Source organism: Malania oleifera, chromosome 10 (assembly GCF_029873635.1).
Source record: "Malania oleifera isolate guangnan ecotype guangnan chromosome 10, ASM2987363v1, whole genome shotgun sequence".
NCBI lineage: Eukaryota > Viridiplantae > Streptophyta > Magnoliopsida > Santalales > Ximeniaceae > Malania > Malania oleifera.
In genome coordinates, this window is record NC_080426.1 from 27,630,585 (window position 1) to 27,654,066 (window position 23,482).

Consider the following 23,482-nt stretch of genomic DNA (forward strand, 5'->3'; position numbering starts at 1 on the left):
TTCTATGAATAGGCTGGCAAAGTTATACGTACAAGAGGTAGTACGGCTCCATGGCGTCCTAGTGTCTATCGTTTCAAATCGAGACCCATGTTTCACGTCTTGGTTCTGGAAAGGGTTGTAGGATGCCTTAGGGTCACAGCTCACATTCAGCACAGCTTTTCACCTGCAAACAGATGTGCAGTTTGAAAGGACGATTCTGATTTTGGAGAATATGTTGTGGGCATACATGTTGGATTTCGGTAACAGTTGGATTTGGTATCTACTGCTCGTAGAATTTGCTTATAACAATAGCTACCAGACCAGTATTGAGATGGTACCATATGAGGCCTTATATGTTTGTCGGTGTTGAACTCTGTTGTACTGCGATGAGGTAGGTGAGCGGCAGATTTTGGGACTGAAGTTGGTTCAGCAGACCTCTACAAAGGTCGAGCTTATCAGAGAAAGGATTAGATCGGCTCAGATTCGGTAGAAGAGTTATGCCGATACTCGCCAACGGGAATTGAAATTTGATATCGGAGATATGGTATTTCTGAGGGTTGCTCCTATGAAAGGAGTGATGAGGTTTAAGAGGAAGGGCAAGTTGAGTCCTCAGTACATTGGGTCATTCGAGATCCTGGAGAGGATAGGCCCAATTGCTTATCGGGTAGTCTTACCCCCGACTTTATCTAGGGTGCATGATGTGTTTCACATGTCGGTGCAGAGGAAGTACATTCCAGATCTGTTGCACGTGATCAGTTGTGAGTCCTTAGAGATCGGTGAAGCGCTAACTTATGGTGAGGTACCAGTTCAGATTTTGGATCAGAAGGTACGGAAGCTGCGTACCAAGGAGATACCATTGGTAAAGGTGTTATGGCATAACCACGCGGTTGAGGAGGCTTCTTGGGAATTAGAGGCCGAGATACGTCAGAAGTATCCTCAACTAGTCAAAGATGTTCAGAGTTAAACAGGTAATGTAGATATGTGAGTGTATCCCCTTTTGCTTATGGTAAGGGTATGTGGATTGTCTCTAATAGAGTTTGTATATGTAATGTGAGCTTTCGAGACTATTGTATGTAACTACGATATTCCTCCACCATAAACGAGGGTAGGTAATAAATTTGAGACGGGGCTGCTATGTGGGTGGCTACTGGCTCTTCCTAGAGATAGAGTAGTTAGAGTTCAGATGATGTGATAGGAACAGTTAGCAAATTTCGAGGATGAAATTTTATAAGGAAGGGAGATTGTAGTAATCTGATCCAATATATATATATATATATATATATATATATATATATATAATAAATAAATAAATAAAGAGATATTTTGGAGGAGATATTTTGGAGAAAATATTTTGAAAGGAGATATTTTGAGATATTTATGTATAAATATCTTAGAGGAGATATTTATTTTGATTACTTAAAGACTAAGTTAGTTTTTTCTTTATAAACTCTCATTCTCCTTCTCTGTCTCTCTCTAGACACGAACTCCACTCTCTCTCTTTCTCTAAGATTTCTAGGCCATGTGTTGCTGAAATCGACAATCCGACGTCCCTATGTGAATCAGGGAAGGAATCTCTACAGGTTCTATGGATCAGAATTTTATTTAGGAGATTTCCGAGTTTTTCCCAAAAATCGAGGTAAGGATCGATTTTTACTTTTGGTCTGGTAGATCTGTAGTATATGAGATTATAATGAAGTGTTGTTCTTCGAGTATTGGGTTTCAGGGTTTTCATGCCGTTTTTTTTAACCATTTAGGTTCGAGGTTCGGAAAGTTAGGGTTTGAGTTCCGGGTCGTTTCAAACTCTAATTCACACGCAAGTAAGGGGTTTATGTTAATACAGTGATTTATATAATATGAGTCGATTGAAATGTTGAAATAACTTTTAGATATTGAGTTACGGTGATTTTAGGGTTTTCGAGCCCTGGTTCGGTAAACCGACTTTATTTTCAAAATCAACCGGTCAAATTCAAATGTTAAATTTTCGAATATTGTACTTGTCATTTTGGACCTTTTCACCAGTTGGAAATGTTGTTTTCATTGTTTAAAACTCGTACTATGATATTAACTATTTATATTTACTTTTGGGTTGTTTTCAAATGTGGAAAACCGTGTGGCAAGTGTTGATGTTGTGAAATAATGGAACTGTTGTGAAAATGCAGGAAGTTTATTTGACGGTTACGGGCTCGATTTCACGTAATGATGTGTTTTGTGAAATGATTTCAAAGGAGTGTTTAAATTACTTAAATTGCACGATATGCTTTAGGAACCCTGGAGACTAATAGTGTAGGCACGGATCCGTTGCTAGTGAGGGCACTATACTTTTGATCTTTATGAACCCAGGCTGTATTGAGACAGTAAGAACGGTCAACCCCGATTATGGGGATTTATACATGGTATAGAGTTTGAGGGCGTGTCATATCTTGCATATCTATACATTTATGTAATTGTTGTTATATACTATGGGATTGTTCATATAATGAAAATGGGCTACATATTTTAATATTACGGAAACGATGATTATATATGTTTATGTTTATTTTAAACACTTAAAGCATGCTGGTCACACACTATTATTAACTTAATCGTCCCTTACAAGAGGTGTCTCACTCTATCATACAAACTGCCTTTTTAGGTCCTTATTGAGGTTGAGATTAGCAAGGACTGGGACAGGGTAGCGATTTGTTTTTGAGCGAGCGTCTCCATAAGCTCGATATTGTAGGTTATGTTATATGTTTTCAAAACTTGTAAAATGTTGTAAGACTGGAGGATGCGTCGAGTATCATACAGTATTGTATATGGATGTTAAAATAGTTATATGTATCTATCAGGCAGTTAGAACTCTGGTAATAGTTTGATGGATGTTTATGTTTTCCGTTGCGTATATATTTGTTGAGAAGTATATCAGGTACACAGACGTTACTACAGTAACACCCAGGCCGTAAGTTGGGACCAAGGTGTTACACATGGTGGACCAGTCTGTGTTCTATGGCTGCTGCTAAGTTATGCAAGATTAAATCCTGACTTTACCTAGCGGAAAGGATTGGGGGTATCCTTTAACTTCCAGAGTTGGTGCCGCTTAAGAAGGTACGAAGGATCGACTTAAGGTTGGAGTCTCTGGTTTATCAAAAAAAAAAAATAAACAAAGGCAATAACGTATAGTCCATGCTAAAGAAATAGAGGAAAAATAAATAAATAAATATATGTATATACATAAAGCATCTGCGTAGGCAGGGTCCAGGAGAAGGGGCAGATCACAGTGGATCCCTTAAAATTATTTTAGATAAAAAAACGCTAACCTCTCTTAAAATTTTTTAAAAAGATAATGACGCGTTTCAAAAATTTAGATTTTAAATTTTCCAAAGATCCCTCCTTTGTTAAAAGTACACAAATATCCACTTATATCTTTTTAATATATATATATATAGAAAAATTTCACATTTTTAAAATCTCGAAAAAGGTCTCTACCTTTTTGCCAAAATTCAAGAGAGATGAATGTTTTTTGTCAAATTAATTTTTGACAAAAATATCCTCATCTTTCAAAGGTATGATAAAAAATTTTCTAGAAGAATAATTTTTTTTTGACTTACCATATTTTATTATCTTTCGTCTGATAACTAAATGTGAAAACATAAATTTCTTTATAATTTTTTTCTTTTTGTAATGTTTCCAAGTTCTAACTACAAGGATTGGAACTCAAAAAGCTGGATATATGCTCGATAACAAACCCTCCCTCTCAGTGAAACACACATGCATCCTATTAGTAATCGAACAAAAGGATTTTTAAAAACGAGACAAGTGGACTCTTCTTTAAGGAACATGCAACATACATCACTGGCTTCAATAATTGGAGAAGATGCAAAACTATCATAATGTTTTTTTTTTTTTTTCTAATGCTGTTAAATGAATCAACCCAAAGTATATAATTAAAAATTATCCTATATAGTCCAAAATGCGTCAAGAATACCATGTTGGACACAAAAATGAATTGACAAGAGAAATATATATATATATATATATATATATATATATATATATATATATATATATATATATATATATATATCAGATAGGATAACCAACTGGCCAAAATGTGAAATGGATTTCTCAAAAATGAATTCAACTCCTGAAAGCAACTACTTCATGTAAACAACACACAACAGCTTTCTTTTACACGGGATAAGAAATGAAAAAATTTTATAACTTCCACCTAGCTAATCGTGTGCCCAACTTGCAGCATGACCTTTGAAGATTAGAGGGCACATGGTCATTAAACGGTGAGGAGCATGAAATATGTACTCAATGCAAGAACTTTTAGGAATATTTTGGCCATCTTGGTCCTAAAATTCAATTAGAGTCATTGAAATCCATTGCGTTCAACAAGAAATGGTTTAAACGTCATCAACACTGCAAGTGCCTCAATAACATTAAGGATAAAGAAAACCATCTGATCACCTGCATTTAACAAGCTCACTCTAATCAGTGCAACTTTAAAGGAGATGTCATGTGCTGAATACATTAGAAAAGATGAAAAAATAGTTTAAAAACAAAGAATAAAAAAAATAAATCAGCTACCAATACTAGTAATTTGTTTGAGCGGTTTAAAATGACTCTAAAAAACTGACCACCATTTAAGTGAAATCTCATCCACTCGGGACCTAAATGTTTCTAAACCCTATCTTGTGTTTCACTACCATGGACCTAATTCATTGGAGGAACTTTCGCAGGCCGTTTTTTGGGTCGTTTGTCCATCTTATCCAAGTCAAATGGTGTGTCGTACATTTCTTTGTTTGATTAAAGAATGATAAGGAACTAAATTTTGAATAATTTGTAAATTTTCGAGGAAATTTAGTAAATTGCTATTTGTCATTCTTTTCTATTTTGAATGTGGGAATTAGAAAGTATGACGAAAATTTCAACAGCTCCTCAGTAAATTAAAATCATGAATAGGTAGCCGTCTTGCTTGTGGAAGAGAAAAATGTAAAAATTATCACGTATTTTGCTAATACTCTTGGATGCAACAAGTAGACATTTGCCTCTTTTCTTATCAGTCCTCAGCAATAAAGAAAAATGAATTTATGTGACATTGAATTTGAAAGATATGTTTTTTTTGTTTAATTTGAATTTTAAGAATTCATTTTGGTAAGTCAATCAATAGTGTGACATGCAAAAGGCTGCTATGCAATTATAATAGGCCATCATACCTGGGAAGAAGGCAGCATGCTGACGCTTCTGTGCCCAAGAAAAGCTGCAATAATCACGATCAGTGACAACCAAATAAATTTGTGAAGAACATGCAAGTTAAAGCATCATTCTGTCTATATCAATTTGATATATTTGGTACACAATGAAACATGGAGAATATATGTATTGTCATTTGACCATGCAACACAAGCATCATTTTCTGTATAGACATTTCCCCTTCCTATTATATCATTCTGTTTTCTATTTAAAAAAGAATCAGACCTTAACAAGCATGTTGCATTTTTTAACTTGAATTTCTATAAATGCAAAATACGAATTCTTCTCACAAGCATAAATTAAGTGGGTTCTAGCGAACAAATTGGTACATAATGAAACATGGAGAACATATGTATTGTCATTTGACCATGCAACACAAACATCATTTTCTGTAGACTTTACCCCTTCCTATTATTTCATTCTATTTTCTAAGCACGGTGCATTTTTTACTTACATTTCTATAAACGCAAAATCTAAATTCTCATAAGCATAAATTAAGTGGGTTATTGTGAACAAATTTTAGGACTTCTGAAGATTTCTTATTTTGATCATCTTTTAATGTAAGTCAAGTTGTAGGTGACAGGGCATTCTGGCTTAGAGCCCCCCATCATATATTACATAATAGATATAGCACAGATGTGCTACATCATGTGAAGATGAATAAAGAAATACAAGGGGCAATGAATCACTAGGTTCTACTACCTAAAAAGTACTCCGTTCAATCATTATTGGCAGATTTCTCATCATGTTTATGGCTGCTTAATTCTATAGATGTAGATTTACAGTGATGTGGGGTCCACAAAAGTTAAACCCCAAATCTCCGAAGTAGTTAAGGCACTACCTCTACTTAGATTATGGTGAGTATATACTTGAAAAAAGGGTTCAAAAATTAGCTGAGGAATAAATTTGCAAGATAAAAAATGCATAATTTACATGATTGGATAACTTGAAGGCTTAGAAAGCTAGAGGCAAGGAATCATTACCAAAAATCTCGGAGGCAAAGAAAAAGCCTTGCACATCCTGCCATGGTAGTAATAGGCTTTAAAATGTTCATCTATGCTTCATGATTTTTCGGTCGGGCGGGCGGGGGTACGGGTGGTGGCAAAAAAAATACAAAGAGGAGGGGGCAACATATCCTCCAAGAAGAAAACAAAAGGAAAGGAAAATGAAGAGAAAAAATAGAGGAACAAAGTTAAGAAACATCAATCAACAATCAGGCTAAGATGTCACTCTGTCCTGCTGTCTTGAAGATTTGCCACATCACTTGCATATATTCCTCATCATTGCAATACTAATGCAAATAAACTTGGATAATAAGCAAATTTAATTCTGGTTTAGTTCACAGAATCGAATTGTGGTAGGAATGGAATTGATAGAGAGAGAATAGGGATCCTAATGTAAGGTTGGAGCTGGTAATCTAGCCCAAAATAGAAATACCAATTCCATTTCAATGTATGACATGAGCACTGAAAGTAGAGGAAGTTATCAAATTAAATTTAACTTTACCATCATATCCTCGAGAAAAATAATTTAAAGGATTAATATAACTATCTTTTTTGTACTCTAAATAGCTACTAAATGTATTAAATAATAATTAATTACTAATTATAATCATATTTGTTAAAGCTTTGTATTCATTGTTGGTCTACAACCCAACAGCTTAAGCTTTTAGGTAAAGTGATAATTTGACATCATATTAGAGCTATGGCTAGCAGGAGGTCCTAGGTTCTAGTCTTGTTGCTGTATCTATTGTGTGGCGGTTATTTATTGTTAGTTTATCTCTCCATATGCAATCAAGCTGCACGTGTGAGGAAGTGTTAAAGCTTGACGAAAAATGTTGGTCCACAACCTAATAGCTTAAGCTTACAAGTGAAGTGGTAATATAACAATAATAAATAAATAATTATTGTAATATAATAATATCACAAAGTGATAATACTGCATGTTAATATAATAATATGATTTAATAATAGTGATCAATTATAGACTGGGAGAGATTAATGGATTAATTAGGAGCATTTGGCTGGGTTTAGTTAGCTTCTTGTTGCCCCTTTGCGGGGCATTCTTGTTATATGGGATACTGGGTTTGCTTGTGAAGCGGATAACTCGTTAGGATCTTATTCTGTGTCAGTCCTGTTAGATGATAAACGTTGAGCAAGTGGGGGCTCACTACAGTGTATGGGCCAAAATGTCCAAGGCTCAAGGGATTTTTCTGGGAGGAGTTAGTTGTGGTGTATGGTTTATGTTCTCCTAATTGGTGTTTAGGGGGAGATTTTAATGTTATTCTGTCCACTAATGAGAAATTGAGGGATTCTATGACTACCATCAGCACAAGGGGTTTGATACTTATTTTAGAGAGTGAAAGTCATGTGATATCCCTCTCTGTAATTTGCAGTTCACTTGGTTTGCTGCGAGGATCTTTTTCCTAGTCCAACTTAGGAGGTGCTTCCTAGTTTGGTTTCAAACCATTCCCCCTAAGTGCTTCAGTCTAATCCTATGAGATGAGGCCCGACTCCTTTTAGATTCAAGAACATGTGTTAAGACTGTTGAATAATTAGGTAAAATGGAAGACCTTGTTGAGAATTCCACTTGTGAGCTTGTCCCATATTGGAAAATTAGAGTGGATGATGGGTGTTTATATACATGGTTGGACCTAAGACCCAATAGGCTTAAGCTTTTGGGTCAAATTGGTATCCACCCATGTGTATCAAGCCCACCCATGGGCTCCTCCAGTCCTAACAAGTGGTATCAGATACGACGGTTCGTAACTCTGGGTGAGCAACATCTTAAAAAGTCAAGACGTGAAGTTAATTCTCCTGACGTGCTAACAGTTGGAGGACCAAGTGTGTGGCTGAGACCAATAAGAATCATCTAGGCTGCGAATAGATCCGAATAGGGTCAAGACGTGAGAGGTAGGATTGGTTTAAAGGCTCGTGGAATGCAATCCGACGCATGTAAGACACTAGTGGTAAGGTCCACTTAAGCAACTGTTGGAGAATTGAACTTACTCCCAGAAGGGAGACGATTTCCGTTCAAGGGGGAGCAGTTGGAACTCACGAGTGAGGGGGAGATTGTTGAGAATTCCACTTGTGAACTTGTCCCACATTGGAAAATTAGAGTGGATGATGGGTGTTTATATACATGGTTGGACCCAAGACCCAATAGGCTTAAGCTTTTGGGTCAAATTGGTATCCACCCATATGTATCAAGCCCACCCATGGGCTCCTCCAGTCCTAACAAACCTGACCTCAATGATTGGTCTCTCCCTCTATTTATAATATATGTGAAGTACAATACCAGTGACCATAGTACCCTTACTAACTCATTCTTATTAACATAACTCTTCACAGGTAATAATAATAATAATAATGCTAAATGACTAAATAACCACTGACACTCCCCCTCCAACTGGGAGCATATATGTCATATGCTCCTAGCTTGTTACAAATGAATTTCACACAAGCACCTCCCAAGGCTTTAGTGAATAAATCAACAAGCTGAAACTCAGACTTCACATAAGTAGTCGCAATGAGTTTCTATACAAATTTTTCCCAAATAAAGTGGCAATCAACTTCAATGTGCTTTGTCCACTCATGGAAGACCAGGTTGGAGTAAATATGGATAGTAGCTCGATTATCACACATCAACTCCATAGGCTGAGAATGTGGAACACCTAGTTCTTTCAACATGTTCTTCAACCAAACAAGCTCACATGCAGTGTGCTCCATAGCCCTATACTTTGACTCAACACTTGACCTAACCACCATTATTTTTTTATTTTTTTTTACTCTTCCAAGACACCAAATTACCACTAACAAAGATACAGTAGTCAGTTATGGATCTTTAGTCGAAAGACAACCCAGCCAATGTGCATCTATATATATCCTTGAATATAAGAGTGGCCCCAATCCTAATATAATAGATCTATCCCTGGTGCACCTATGAGATAAATGTGAATTACTGCATCTAGTTCTCAGGGGATCGAGAAACTGACTCACAAGGATATATCTAGTCGAGTGACTGTAAGATAATTCAACTTTCCAACAAGTCTTCAATACCGTCCTAGGTTAGGCAACAAATCACCCATATCTAGCAGTAGCTTACTCTTAGGATCCGTAGGTGTATCAATGGGTTTGGATCCCAACAGCCCCATCTCATATAAAATATCAAGAATATACTTTCTCTAAGACAAGATAGTTCCTGTACAAGATCTTGATACTTTTATACCCAAGAAGTACTTCAATGGTCCCAAATCCTTTGTCCGAAACTTAGTCTACAGGAAATGCTTTAAACTTTGAATACTTTGATCATAATTACCAGTAATCACTATATCATCCACATACACTATAGGCAGAAACCTTCTGGATGGAGTATGGCGATAAAATCCAAAATGATCTACTACGCACCATTGAAGGCCAAACTCAAGTACTATAGTACTTAAGATACCAAACCATGCCCTTGGAGATTGTTTTAAACTATATGGTGACTTCTTGAGCCAACACAATAAGCCTGACCACCCCCCCCCCCTTCCCGAGCAACAAACCCAGGTGGTTGCTCCATATAGACCTCCTCCTAAAGATCACCATGTAGGAAAACATTCTTCACGTGTAACTGGTGTAGAGACCAATGATTGGTGGTCACTAAGGAGATGAACAAGCATATTGAGGCAAATTTGGCTACAGGGAAGAATGTGTTTGAATAGGCCAAGCCATACACCTGAGTATATCCCTTAGCAGCAAGGCGAGCCTTCAATCGAGCCAAGGAACCATCTAGATTAACCTTCACAGAATACACCCAACAACAACCAACCACAAACTTATCAAAAGGAATACGTACTAAATCCCAAGTATCATTATTCTTAAAACATGCATCTCTTCTATCATTGCATTCCTCCGCTCAAAATGGGATAGGCTTCAGAAACAGATTTTGATAGAACAACAAAAGACAAAATTACTAACAAAACAGTAATATGAGGGTGACAAGAAATCATAACAAACAAAATTAGATGTTGGATGTTGGGTTCAACTATGTTTACCTTTTGAACAGCAATGGGCGGATCAACATCTTGGTAAATAGGATCATTAGGAGAGGGAACTAAAGGCATAGAGGTGGAAGCTAGAGGAGGCTCTCCTCCCTTGAGTCGCCATATGTATACCTGCAAATTGGGATGATCCAAGCAACGAGAAGGACTCAAACTGGATGAAGTTGTTGGAGGATTAAGCACAGTTATTATGTTAGGATCTAGAAGACAAGGCAAAGGAAGGGTGTAGACTCAAAAAAAGTGACATCAGCAGAGACAAAGAATCGATATAAAGTACGGCTATAACATCAATATCCCTTTTGAATATAGGAATACCCTAGAAATGCATTTGATAGAGCAATGATCCAACTTATCTATTTTTGGAGTTAACTAAAGGACAAAAGACACACAACCAAATATACGAGGAGGAAGAGAGAACAAAGGAGCCTTAGGGAAGACAACTGAATATGAGATTTTACCACCAAGGACTAAGGATGGCATTTTTTTAATAAAAGAGCAAGCAATGAGCACGGCATCACTCCAAAAAACTTTGGGGGCATTCATTTGAAATAATAAGGTACGATTGACTTCGAGAATATGTTTGTTTTTCCATTCTGCAACTCCATTTTGTTGTGGAGTATGGGCACATGAAGGCTGATGGATCATACCAGAATTAGTCATATAGGTACTGAATTGGGTGTTGAAGTAGTCCTTCGCATTATCACTATGAAGTATCTTGACTGGCATATCAAACTGAGTCCTTATTTGAGAACAGAAGGCACAAAAGACATTAAACAACTCAGAACAATCTTTCATTAAATGCAACCAAGTCATCTTAGAGTAGTCATCAACAAATGTAACAAAGTACCAAAACCCCAATTTTGATCTGACACGACTCGGACCCCAACATTAGAATGGACAAGCATGAAAGGACTATCTTCCTATTTGTTGACTTAGGAAGCAAAGGGAACACGATGATGTTTTGCCAACTAATACGACTCACACTCAAGGCTAGACACAAAACTCAAGGTAGGAACTACCTATTTTAATTTGTCCAAGGACAAATGGTCAAGGCGACAATGGATTTGAAGCGATGTAGCAACAGCTGTGCAGGCAATGGGAGAAGAGAGCGACTCAAAGTAGTAGAGTCCACGAGCCTAACGTCTAATATCAATTGTCTTCCTAGTCTTCAAATCCTAAATAATCACAAAATGGGGAAAAAAGTTAAGAGCAATTTAGTGCCTTTGTAAGCTTATAACTGAGATAAGATTGAATGGGGACTTAGGAATGTATATAACAGTAGAATGAGAGATGGAGGGAGTAGGATTTACTGTTCCTATCCCTTTAACTGCAGTCGTGGACCCATTAGCAAGGGTAACTTGAGGTAGATTTTTAGAATATTGGAGGGCAGCAAAGAAGTTGGTTACACCTGTCACATGGTTAGTAGCAGCAGAGTTGATAACCCAAGGACCAGTGGGAGAGATACCAAATGACATATAAACCATAGGATTACTCTTCTGAGCAAAGCAATGTGATGAGATGCTTGTTGGGATGTTTGATGTTGTAGGAACCTTGAATCTTCTCCCAAGACAATTACAGTATGCTGTTCACCTCAACAAATGCTTGCCGATGGAAACACACTTTTGGGAATTGAGGACGCCATCCCAACACACACACAGCCTCGATACAGCAGCAAATCAGAAATATAGAACGAACAAAATGCTCTTGGGATTCCAAAAAGTGGACTTATGGACCAATCAAAACAACCACAACTGAATTTTCAGACCAACGAACCAAACATAAACGAGTCAACCCTGGTTTCAACCACAAACGAGTCACCAACAACTGGGCATAGCACTGCCACAACCCTATAAAATCAATGTATAAATGCTGCCACTGCTCCAAGAAATTTAAAACAACTGGAACACTGCCACAACCCTACAAAATCAATGTATAAATGCTGCCCCTGCTCCAAGAGACTTAAACACATCACCAAGAAACCAACATGCAGCTGTAACAGTACCAAACAGCCTCTATACAGTAGAACATCTGAAGTACACAGCGAACAACATCTTCCTAGAATTCATGGACGCCATCCCAACACACAACATTCGACAACTGGAGCTAACCACAAGCACACAAGGAACAAGAAAGTTAAAAAATGAATCAAGAACACAGCAATATCACTGTTTCAGACCTCAATGAAACCTATAATTGCTGACCAACAGCTTCAGGCATTAGCAAACAATCATCCCCAGAACTCCGCACATGAAGAACTAAAAAAAAGGTGATACCTTTGCACAAAAAAAGATGACAAACAACTTGGTATTATGGTGAGGAAGGATTCAAGACAATGGGGAGGAAATCGGAGCAAAATGACTGCTAAAAAATGTCTCACATGCCAGCGCATGGAGGATCCTCTCGCTATGAAATTTTGAGGGCTGGCAGATCATCAGGTTCTGTCGCTTGCTATGTGATTAGTTTTGCAAAATATGAGGTATTTCTTGAGGTGTTGAAGAGGACAGCAGCATCCAGGATTTTTCCGGCGACTGCAGTATTTTCTGGCAACTGCTGAAGCTGCTCTGCAACTTTGGGATGCTGATGACCCTTCTACTGCAGCAGGTTGAGTGGTATTATGATATTTAGGGTTTGATTTAGCAACCGTTATGCAATTAGGGTTTAGGTCGTATCTTGCTCTGATACCATGTTTAATAATTGGGTAAAATGAAAGGCCTAAATTCAATGATAGGTCCCTCCCTCTATTTATAATACCCATGCCCATAATACTCTTACTAACTCATACTAATTAAAATAACTATAACACATAATAATAATGCTAAATGGCTAGAAAACTTCTAACAGACTCATTCATGTTTATAATATATGTCAAGTATTATGCCCATGACCATAATGCCCTCACTAACTTTCACTATTAACATAACTCACACTAAATCCACTAACAGACTCATTCATATTTCCATAGTTTGGTTATGGAGCGTGCTGGGGTGGGGGCGCATTGGAAAGGTGGGAGGGTTTTGTTTGAGGAGGTTGAAGTTTGGAGATGTGCGAACTAGAAAGAGGGAAATTTTACAAATAAGATGGGTTTGGGTACATAGGAGAATGGATTTCTGTTTCAGGGGAATTAGCAGGTAGAAGAGATAATTCATTAAATGAGTTAGCAAGGACTTTTGAGAGAGGAGGCTAGTTGGAGGTAGAAAATTAGAACAAAATGGGTTAAAGATGATTTGCAATAAGAAGCTCTCTCATAGAGTGGCACATGATAGGGGGGAAGAATACCATTAAATAATTAGAGGATGATATGGATGAGGTCACGAAGAATCCCGAGCTTATTGCAGAGATGATCACTGATTTTTTTGAGGCATTGATTTTTAGAAGAGTATGAGGGTAGAATCATGGTTAAGGGAGGGTTTGATTGGTGCCCAATTTACACAGATAAGATAAAGCTGATTGGTTAGAGAGGCCTTTTGAGGAAGATGTGGTTAGACAAGTGATGTTTGAAATGAAAAGAGATAATCACCTGGGCCTGATGGGTTTACAATGACTTTTTTTAAAAAAAATACTGCTGGGACATTTTAAAGGAAGAACTTTTAAAAGTGTTTAATGAGTTTCGCCAAAGGTGTGATGCTAGGAGTATAAATTCAAATTTTGTTATCCTTAACTCCTTGTGCCTAAAAAAGAATGATCTAATGGGGTTAGGGATTTTAGGCCCATCAGTTTGGTGACAAGTGCGCATAAAATTTTGAACTGAGTTCTTTCTAAGATATTGGCTGAAGTGCTAGTGGACAATTTTTCTCATTGTCAGAGTGCTTTCATTGCTCAACGATAAGTTTTAGAACTTTAGAATTAGCTTTGGTGGCAAATGAAGTTACAGAAGATGCCGTTAGAAGAGGGAGGAAAGGCATTGAGTTTAGAATTAGATTTTGAAAAAGCTTTACCGTGTTAGCAATAATTTTTTTTTTGGATAGGGTTTTGTCGAGTATCAGGAAGGGCTTTAGGGATGGGTGAGAAACCAAATTCTTCCATCACTCCCCAAGTGAATATGAAAAAATCAAGCACATTCAACAATTGAACAAGATCATCCGTCTCTTTTCATTAACATTGATCACAAAAATAAAATCCCAAGCACCCACCCTCCTGCAAGAAATGGAAATCTGAGTTCGGATCATAAAGAAGGATATATAATAAAAAAGGCGAGGACCTAACAAGCCAAAGGGGACTCTTCAATCCAATGATCTTTCCCTAAACTGAATTCTCTGCCCATTATCAATCTTCTACTAAACATTAGGGGGGAAATTGGTAAATCTTTGACAAATATTTCCAGGGACTTAGGTACTGTTAACTACTCCAACTTTACATTTTGTTGATGTTCAAATTTACTTCAAAGCACCCTATGCCAAAGGGAGTCAGGTTCCGAGGGAGTACGCCATAACTGCTTCCCACCAAGGCAATATTTTTGGATACAACCAAGACCCAAACCACCCACCCACCCCCCTCCCTCCTTCTCTCCCTCTTAGATCTACAAGAGGATCTCTACCCTTACCTTGACCCTTCTCAATCCCCCGGTTTGGTGCCACCTAAGTGAGTCCGAAGGGCCTGCCTAGGAAGGAGTTCCAGGTCATTAAAAAAAGACTTCTCTAAACCCTGTGCATTTTTAAGTTTTAAATTTACCTTGTACCTGTGTAGGTGCTTCTAATGCTTGTTGAAGAAAGAATTCTTTCTTCTTGTCAAAAGTGGCATCAGTTTCTTTTGTTAAGAGGCTATAAACAGAACCTCATACTTTGAGATATAAACATCATCAATTACTTCATTTCTTAATTTTTACATTGTAAAAAAGTAAAGATAGCAAAAAAACTTATGTTCGACTTACAGAGCACCTCCTCCAGCAGGACCAGCTGCTTTGAAAAGAGACATTGCCGTCATGGAAATGCCATTTGCAGCTCCTCTTTGGTGTTGGTCCTATTCATACCATAGAAGATGAAGTTAAATTAAGACATTAAATGGTAAAAAGCTAAAAATTTCAAATGCCAAAAAATTGTGAGAACAAAAAAACACTCGATAGAACAAGACGAAGAGAATAGTTTTACCACAGCTTTGTTTTGCAGAAGGAACGTGCCAGTTATAATGGACACCTAATAACATTGAAAAATTTGCCAATAAGAAAAAAATTATTGATAAATTTGGAGTTTGAATACATAGCCTCGGCATTCATTTGAAATTACTATTAAATTAAGAAGTGAAGAATAAATAACAAACAATATAACTTTCTAAATAACAAAAATGGGTTTATCGTACTTTGTGCCAATTGTTATGCTTATGAACATTGCTTGCATAGGCTTATATAAAATGGAAAGAACAGTGGATTATAATTCTTTCATATTCATAAAGACAACGAACAATTAACTTTAAAGAGCGCAAGTAAACAATGATAATAAAACTGAAATGCAAGAAAATAAATCAATAGTAATGACGACATAAAAAAAGACGACATCGGCAGTCCAACATGATAAACACTGACAAGCTTGGGAGTTGGGCATTGCACTTGTTATCACAACAAAAATTTATTTAGAATTATGAAGAATAGTTTGATATTGCGATAGAATGACAATTATATAGTGCAATCAGTTAGTATTTTTGTCAAGTGAAAGAAAAGGGCCCCAGATTTAACAAACCCTAGTTAATGATATATTGTTCTGTTTATCTCGCAATCATCTGTAGTCTATTTATCACTGATTAGTGAACAGTGGCATAAGAATCAGAAATACAAGTATACAACTTGAAATATGATTGCAAGCATACTTTCATCTAGTACCTCCGTTTCCATTTACAAATTTACTATAGTCCATCAAATCAAATAGGGAAAAAATCATCAAATTGTAAAATATGCTTACAGAGAGAACATTCTTCATCACAAAAGCAGAATTGAGCAATAGCGTGAGGCCGAAATAAAACCAAAATAACATTGGATTATAATTCTTTCATATTCATAAAGAAAATGAATAATTAAACTTCAAAGCACACAGGTATAAAAAGATAATAAAACAAAAAAATGCAAAAAAATAAATCTTAAGTAATGACAACATAAAAAGAGACATCCCAACATGATAAACAGTGCCAAGCTTGGGAGTTGGGCGTTGCACTTTTTATGATATGACTACACAAAATTCATTTAGAATTATGAAGAATATGTTGTTATTAAGATAGAATGACTATTACATAGTGCAAGCATCAGTTTATATGTCAAAATCACTATAATTCAACAAATCAAATGGGGAGAGAATCTTCAAATTGTAAAATACACTTACAGAGAGAACATTCTTCAGCACAGATGCAGAATTCAACACTAGTGTGAGACTGAAACCGGACAGCATGGCCATGAGGGGATAACTAGACAGCAGCAGTATGGATAAAACCTACATTTTGGGCAGAGATGAAAAAAATAAATAAATATTTTTTAAGGAAAGAAATATAAAACAACAATGCGATACAGGAAAAAATGTGGATAGCACCTTAAATGCTTAAAATGTTACAAGATGATGAAAGCTTACTCCTGCTATGCGACAAATCACGATGGGGCCAAGAATCTTCTCTACAAATGGATATAGAGAAAGTTGAAAGACTAAAAGACCAAAACCTGAAATTAGATTATATGTCAGCAACTTCATGTCCTGAATCCACATTCAGTGCAACAAGGATACTACCAAAAAAGTCAAACACAAAATATTGGATATATATGTATGCTGGAAAATTATTTCTTCTTATGGCTTTCTTTTTGTTATGTATTTGATTCAATGTTCCCTTTAACACATTATCCACATTTCAAAAACTTACAATTGCTTTTAGTGCATTTTAACATTCAGCATTGCTTCAATTTTATGAGTACAAAACTAATTATCACTTTCCTTTTATTTGAGTCTTCCTCTAGGCTACACACATATCAAGAATGTTCAGTGTTGAATAATTGTGAAGGACCTTGCTCATTGGAAGCATAACCATTATCCAAGTTTGTTAATCTCACATTGATTAGTAGTACGTTAGCCATTTTCAGTTATCTTCTCTATAGTTTCCACGTCCTATCTCTGTTGCTTGAAGGTTTCGAAAATTTTCAATAGGATTTCCATTTGGGCAATTCAGCTATCTCCAGAAACAATCACTTAGGATATGATTTGCACTTTGGTGAAAGTAGGGAGTTCAACCCTTAGGAAGATCATCCCTTTCAATAGGATGGTGTTAGCATAAGGGAAGTGGATATGGAAGTTGGTCTATGATAAAGATATATTGTAGGGAAGAGTTACAATTAAGAAGAGGGGAGGATGATGTGGTGACTAGCCTTTTAGGCCAAACTTTTCCAGTTATATGTCAGCTAGGTTTAGATAAGGATGCTCCTGCAGAATCTTTTTTGGATCAGAACTCTGGCTTGTTAAGTTTGAACTTGCAATTTGTTAGAAACTTCAATGACTGGGGCGCAACCTGTGCAACGAAGGAACCACTAAATCATCTGTTGATGTGAATAGCTGAAACTAGATCAAGTGAAAAAGCATCTCTTATCAATAGGGCCACAAGGCTACATAGCCTAAATTAACCATTGAAACAAACTACTCAGTACTAAGATGTGAGAATTTCTTCATTTCATCTCTTAAGTCACATAAAATACATGGATCAACTCATTTCAACAAGCAATGGGCATAACATGCCATCACATCACATTGACAACATTGAGATTGCAAAGGAGGCGGGAATGGAAAATCACTTTGATTCTGAATTTTGGTTGGATGGGACATTTTTACCTCTCTAGTCTACGACAAGTGAGAAACAGAGAAAAGGTTGACAGCAAATAGACTGAGGATTAAACCATATTGACTTGCATAGAAATCAAGGATTTTTTCTGTTGAAGTAATATTATATTGGATTTTTCCCAGTACAGATGAGGGGAGTTTTCCTTGGGTGTTTGGGAGTAAAGAATCCCTTCATAGATTGCTCTTTTATTTTCTTCTGTGTAGAGAATGATATTGGACTGGATTTTAACTACTGATAAGCTTTACAGAAGCAGCTTTTTTCTGGTGATATGTGCTGTGTGCATAAGAAACATGATAAGACTGCTCCATATTTGTTTTTTGCATTGTCCTAATTCCTCTGGCTACTGGATTCGGGATATGATGACAGCTTTTGCCATTTCTTTAGGGTAATGCCTTTTCTAGTGAAGGATATGCAGATTAATTGGAGGACAAACGATTCATTGCACTCAAAAATTCAGGAAAAAAAGACTGAAGTTGATTCTGAGGGAAGATGTGAATTTTTTACAAGTGAATGAATCAGAGAATCATTTGAATAAGTGGAATTTCGAGCAGCAGCTTTTAACTTTTCTATATTTGGATGGTTGCAACTTGCAAAAGCAGGTGGGTTTCAGTTCTTTCTTTCATTTTATTGACAAGTCTATAGTTTAGGAGTCTTGCTGCCCATTGCTTCTTTATCTTGTTATGTATGCTTCCTGCATTCCCTCATTTTTTGAAATAAAGATTTATCTATTAAAAAAATTACAAAAGCAATCATGGTTTCAGAATGTAACTAGAGGTAGTGAAGTAAAAAAATCACACAAACAGAAGAATCTCACAGGACCTGAAGAATTACTACACCTAAATTATGAAATAACCAAGCAGGAATGCACTAAAGCAAACTTTGGTTGAATAGAACATATCTGCGGCCAAAAAGTAATAATAATAAATCATAAGAAACAAAGAAAAGTATAATACATCTCTAAAAATAACAGTTGTCACATAAATTTCTATTCCAAATAAAAAAATATATATTCAAAGATTAATTTTATCATGCTTTCCCAACTTTAAAACCAACCAATAAGACAATCAATTGTGCTCAGATACTTCATCTCTTAAAGAGCAAAAATAAAAATGAAAATTCCTCAGCAATAGAAACTGGTATGGAAAAAATATAAAGCAGCACTGTCACACATAGCACTCAGGAATATTAATATATTTAACTCAAATATGAAATTCCCAAAATTTTCAAAACTATACAACTCAATAATGTCCATATATGTCCAAGTGTAGAATATTATCTATTAGTGTACCTGAAATTGCAAGAACTTCCCCAACGTCCTGAGTAGTGTAGCTCAAACCACCATAATTTCTAGGGCTAACGGCCCATAATGAAAAAATCTGTGAAAGAAATCATTCATCAAAATAGCAACTTAGACAACTGATGAGAAATATAAACATTTTATAAAAAAGTAGGACAACAAGAAAAATCATTTTGCAATCTGGACACAGCTGACTACATTGTTATTAAGAATATCATAATGGTCATTAATTCTAATGTGTATGCCTATGCCCATGGTTAAATGTTAGCTTTATTTTGAACAATAAATCTTCATACTGTTCATTAATTCTAATGTGTACGCCTATGTCCATGGTTAAATGTTAGCTTTATTTTGAACAACAAATGTTTATTTAAAGTTTTTGGCTTATTAAAACTTGAACATAGTTTTCTTCAACCACCTTTATTTGCTTTATTATGCAGTCATTATATTTTTGAGGTTATGCCCCTAAAAGAGGCCAAGAGGGTGATGTATTTTAAGTTATTTGTTCGAACTTATGACCACAATAAGTGATTGACTGCTGCTGTAATTTCTTTTCCACAAGAGTATCAATCAAGAAGTTTAGAGGGAGAGGCAGATGTACATATGGTTTTTGGTGTAGAGAGAAAAAGAGATAAAGATGCAAACTACTGAAACTGTTTGGCTACAATGTCATTTTTCCCCCTTTTTCAATAATAGAGGGATCTGGCCCTAAGTTGATCATCTACCTTTGGGACACCTGGTCCAGCAGCCTCCAGCCACACGTGTCCGCTTAAATACAGATTTAATCCTACAAGGAATTGAACCCAGGATGTCCAAGTTGATGGCTCGCCCCATAGCTTGTTCTTATGGCTGGGCTACCCTGTGAGGTGTTTGGCTACAACATCATCTTACTAAATAGGATTGTTATTTCCACGTCCACACCCATCGCACTTCACTATAGCAATCATAGACCATTCAGATTGCTTCTAATTTAGTAATCCCATAAAAATTGATTTGTTCATCCAGCATCACCATTTTGACCAACCACGCTTGCTGATTCCTTGAGAAAAACTGACACACTTGAGATTGTCTTTTCTGGTTGTTGAACTCCTAGTTTATAATTTGACTGTGAGGTTGCAGTAGAAAGTACAATCTTAGATATATAAATGATTTATAACCCCTCCCCAATTATTACATAGAATCCAACTGACTGACACGTGGTTGGGCGTTGCAAATACCCATGCGACATATAGTGTGATGTGCACTTGCATTCAGAGTTTGTTGTGTGTAGAACATAACATCCTTACTTATTTAATCTCTAAATATGTGCATAACTTGATTAAAAGAAAAGAAATCTTCTTAAGTCCCATCAAGATAACTCGATTTCTTAAGCCACATCACGATGACCCAATTTCTTCTCTAAGATTGTTGACACTGTTCATTTCAACATTTGTGCTTCATAACCCAATATTTTTTTGAATATTCCCAGATAAATCATATTCAATCACTACTAGGCAGTCTAGAAGAAAAAAAAATTTAGAGCACGCTCCAGAGAACAGACCCAGCTAATAGCTAGTAGACGCTAAACAGATGAAGCACGAACTCCAAAAGCAAAATGAAGCTCAAACTTCATTAAAGGCCAAAACAAGAAAAGAAGTATTCTGTACTGACATAAATGGAGTTAAATGGTGAATCAAACTGGAAGGTAATCAAAAGAATGTTGGCAACACAGTTGAACCCAAGGTCTTAAATTTCGATTTCAACTCATATTTCGAAGCTCCAAAGGTACGGAAATTTCAATTTCGATGTCGATTTCGATTTCGATTTCAATTTTGATTTCGATTTCAATTTGAAAAAATAACGGAAACTAGTAGTAAAGCATGGAATTCTTTGTGAAAATTTAGAAATGGTTAACAAACATAAAAATATAAGTTTTAAGACTAATATATTACAAATTAAATACATCTATGTTTTGTATGAGGTGGAAAAAAGTTGTAAAATAGTATGTGTAATTGTGTATCAAACATGTTTGTAAGATAATGTACATTAAACATATTCAGTTAATGCAAATGAAATTCATAAATTATTTAAATATTATTTATTATACAAATATTGATAATTTAGACCTGAATGGTTAAATAAAATATTACTATAAGTTTATTTTTTCATATACTTTCAAAAGCACTTGTGATAACCTTTTGTTTCAATAAAATAAATTAAAAGAGAAATTTCACTTCACTCTTGAGGTTTTGATAAATTTCGACCAATTTCGCTAAAATTTCGAGGTTTCGATAAATTTCGGATGATTCATTGAGATTTCGACGGAAATTATGCAAGATAGAAATCGACTGCCATTTCGATTTCGAAGGTGACGGAAATCGGAAATTTTGACGAAAATTTCGACAGTTTCGTAGAAATTAAAGACCATGGTTGAACCAAAGTATTAAGTGAGCATAAACAAGTCACATCTTGTTATGAACCATCCATACCCCAATAATCCACTTAAAGCCTCCAATAGAAAATTGGTTTTATGGCACTTACAACACTACAAGAGAAACCTGCTCCAAATAAGAGCTACACTATAGTAGAAACCTGTTCCAAATAAAAGCTGAAATAAGCTGAATAACTAACGCATTTTATCCAAATCAGCGAAAAAAAACTAGGATCCCACCACTAAGCTGTTGAAGATTAACGTTTCGATTTCAATATAAATTGAAGGTTAATGTCAACAGAAGATGAATCTAAATTCTAGTCTCATTCAAATATTGGAATTTTAAGTCCACATGTTTTGAATTTGAAGGACGAGTAGGAGACCCAATTAAGTAGGAGTCAGGTAGGACACACTACACATTAGATATTAGGTTTGTTCCTTCACGTTGAAATATGAAGCACCTCCCTACAACCCTTACATAATTAAATTAGAACAACCTAAGTACATTAATTTTTTATTACTAAGGAGGTCTTACAACCAACTAACATACATAATGAAACACAAAGTGATGGGGATCAACATGCACCTCAAGCATCTTTCGCGAATATTGTGACACGTGGATGACCACCCAAAGTCCACCATTGGATGTGAACTTTATTTGCAGCAATTGAAGCTTCTCTTGGAAGCTAGCTTGGAAAGAAGATGACAACTTGCAAGTCAAAGAGTCTTTGTTTTTCAAGAAGCATGACAACTTGCAAGTCAAAGAGTCTTGTTTTTTTTCAAGAAGCATTTATTTCATTTTAAGTTCCTAGACTCCACTATCATAATTATTCTAGTTCCTAGGCACCTATTCCTATGACAAACTATTTCCTAGGAACCTTATTACCTATGTTTTAAATGTTTTATTTTTCTTTTTTATTTTCTTTAACCTCTTAAGAAGTCATGTGCAAGGCATGTGCATGCTCATGTAAGGCTATAAATATGCCATCACTTGTATTGTAAAAGGGATCTTGCATTATCAATTAAAAAGGAAGCCTTTGCTTGAACTTGTGAATCTTGTTCCTCTCCTTGTGAGTGAGTAGTGTGAGGCTACGTTCCGTCTCCGCGGGGATTGGGTGGTGAGAGACCACGACAACATCAACGTCATCATCAACACTATACGCCCAACCCTCTCTCATAGCTCACAGCCACAACCTTCCTCAAGCTTCATTCTTGCCTCAAGATTCCTAAGGATCAACAAGTTTGTTCGTGGTGCGATCAAGTACTCGTATGTCTTGATGTTTGTCATTCCGAAAAGCTCGTTTCAATTCCTTGTTTGTGACCATCTAAAACAACCCCTAAAGGTACCTTGCGAGCCTTGACACTCTACCCAAATCCTTGATTCAAAAACCTTGTTCATTCTCTTTGAATCTTCCTAGATTTTCAACATGAACATGCTTGCCAGTACCATGCTTAGGGATATTTGATTTGTACGCTAGGACTTGTGATCTAAGACTTCTAATATAACATTTTTAAAGTGAACTTGATTACTTGAATGAAACGATCAACTAAGGGCTTTTAAACCAAACCATATATGTTTTCAAAATCTCAACAGCTTGCGATCATTAGAATATGTTTGTGATGTTCATGCTTGGTTAATTCAATTCTTCCCATAGATTGTAATTGTGTGTGCGCTACAAAGAGGGTCAACCGTAGGACTTGGGATACTTAGAACCATCCTACA

At 36.1% G+C, this 23,482-nt stretch overlaps 2 protein-coding genes across 2 annotated transcripts in view; one reads left to right on the forward strand and one right to left on the reverse strand.

Annotated features, from left to right (window-relative positions):
- The first annotated feature begins 520 nt into the window (after nt 1-520).
- LOC131166566 (uncharacterized) lies at nt 521-2,668 on the forward strand. Its single transcript, XM_058125156.1, has 2 exons — nt 521-838; nt 2,612-2,668. Exons 1-2 carry the CDS (start codon nt 521-523, stop codon nt 2,666-2,668), a joined length of 375 nt encoding a protein of 124 aa, XP_057981139.1.
- A 1,391-nt stretch (nt 2,669-4,059) lies between these two features.
- Nucleotides 4,060-23,482, reverse strand: part of LOC131166434 (protein ZINC INDUCED FACILITATOR-LIKE 1) — a 40,597-nt gene continuing 21,174 nt past the window's right edge. Inside the window, exons 11-17 of the mRNA XM_058124978.1 lie at nt 19,341-19,428; nt 16,804-16,889; nt 16,561-16,668; nt 15,343-15,387; nt 15,126-15,214; nt 5,181-5,224; nt 4,060-4,431 (exon numbers count right to left, since the gene is read on the reverse strand). Coding sequence (XP_057980961.1) covers nt 4,334-4,431; nt 5,181-5,224; nt 15,126-15,214; nt 15,343-15,387; nt 16,561-16,668; nt 16,804-16,889; nt 19,341-19,428 — 558 coding nt within the window. The 3' untranslated portion in view covers nt 4,060-4,333. The remainder of the gene's footprint in view (nt 4,432-5,180; nt 5,225-15,125; nt 15,215-15,342; nt 15,388-16,560; nt 16,669-16,803; nt 16,890-19,340; nt 19,429-23,482) is intronic.

Excerpts from the sequence above, each read along its gene's own strand:
- LOC131166566 (XM_058125156.1), top strand. The coding sequence starts at position 521 with ATGGTATTTCTGAGGGTTGCTCCTATGAAAGGAGTGATGAGGTTTAAG. Across the intron at positions 839-2,611 it reads GTACCAAGGAGATACCATTG|GTCCTTATTGAGGTTGAGAT; the intron begins GTAAAGGTGTTA and ends CTGCCTTTTTAG.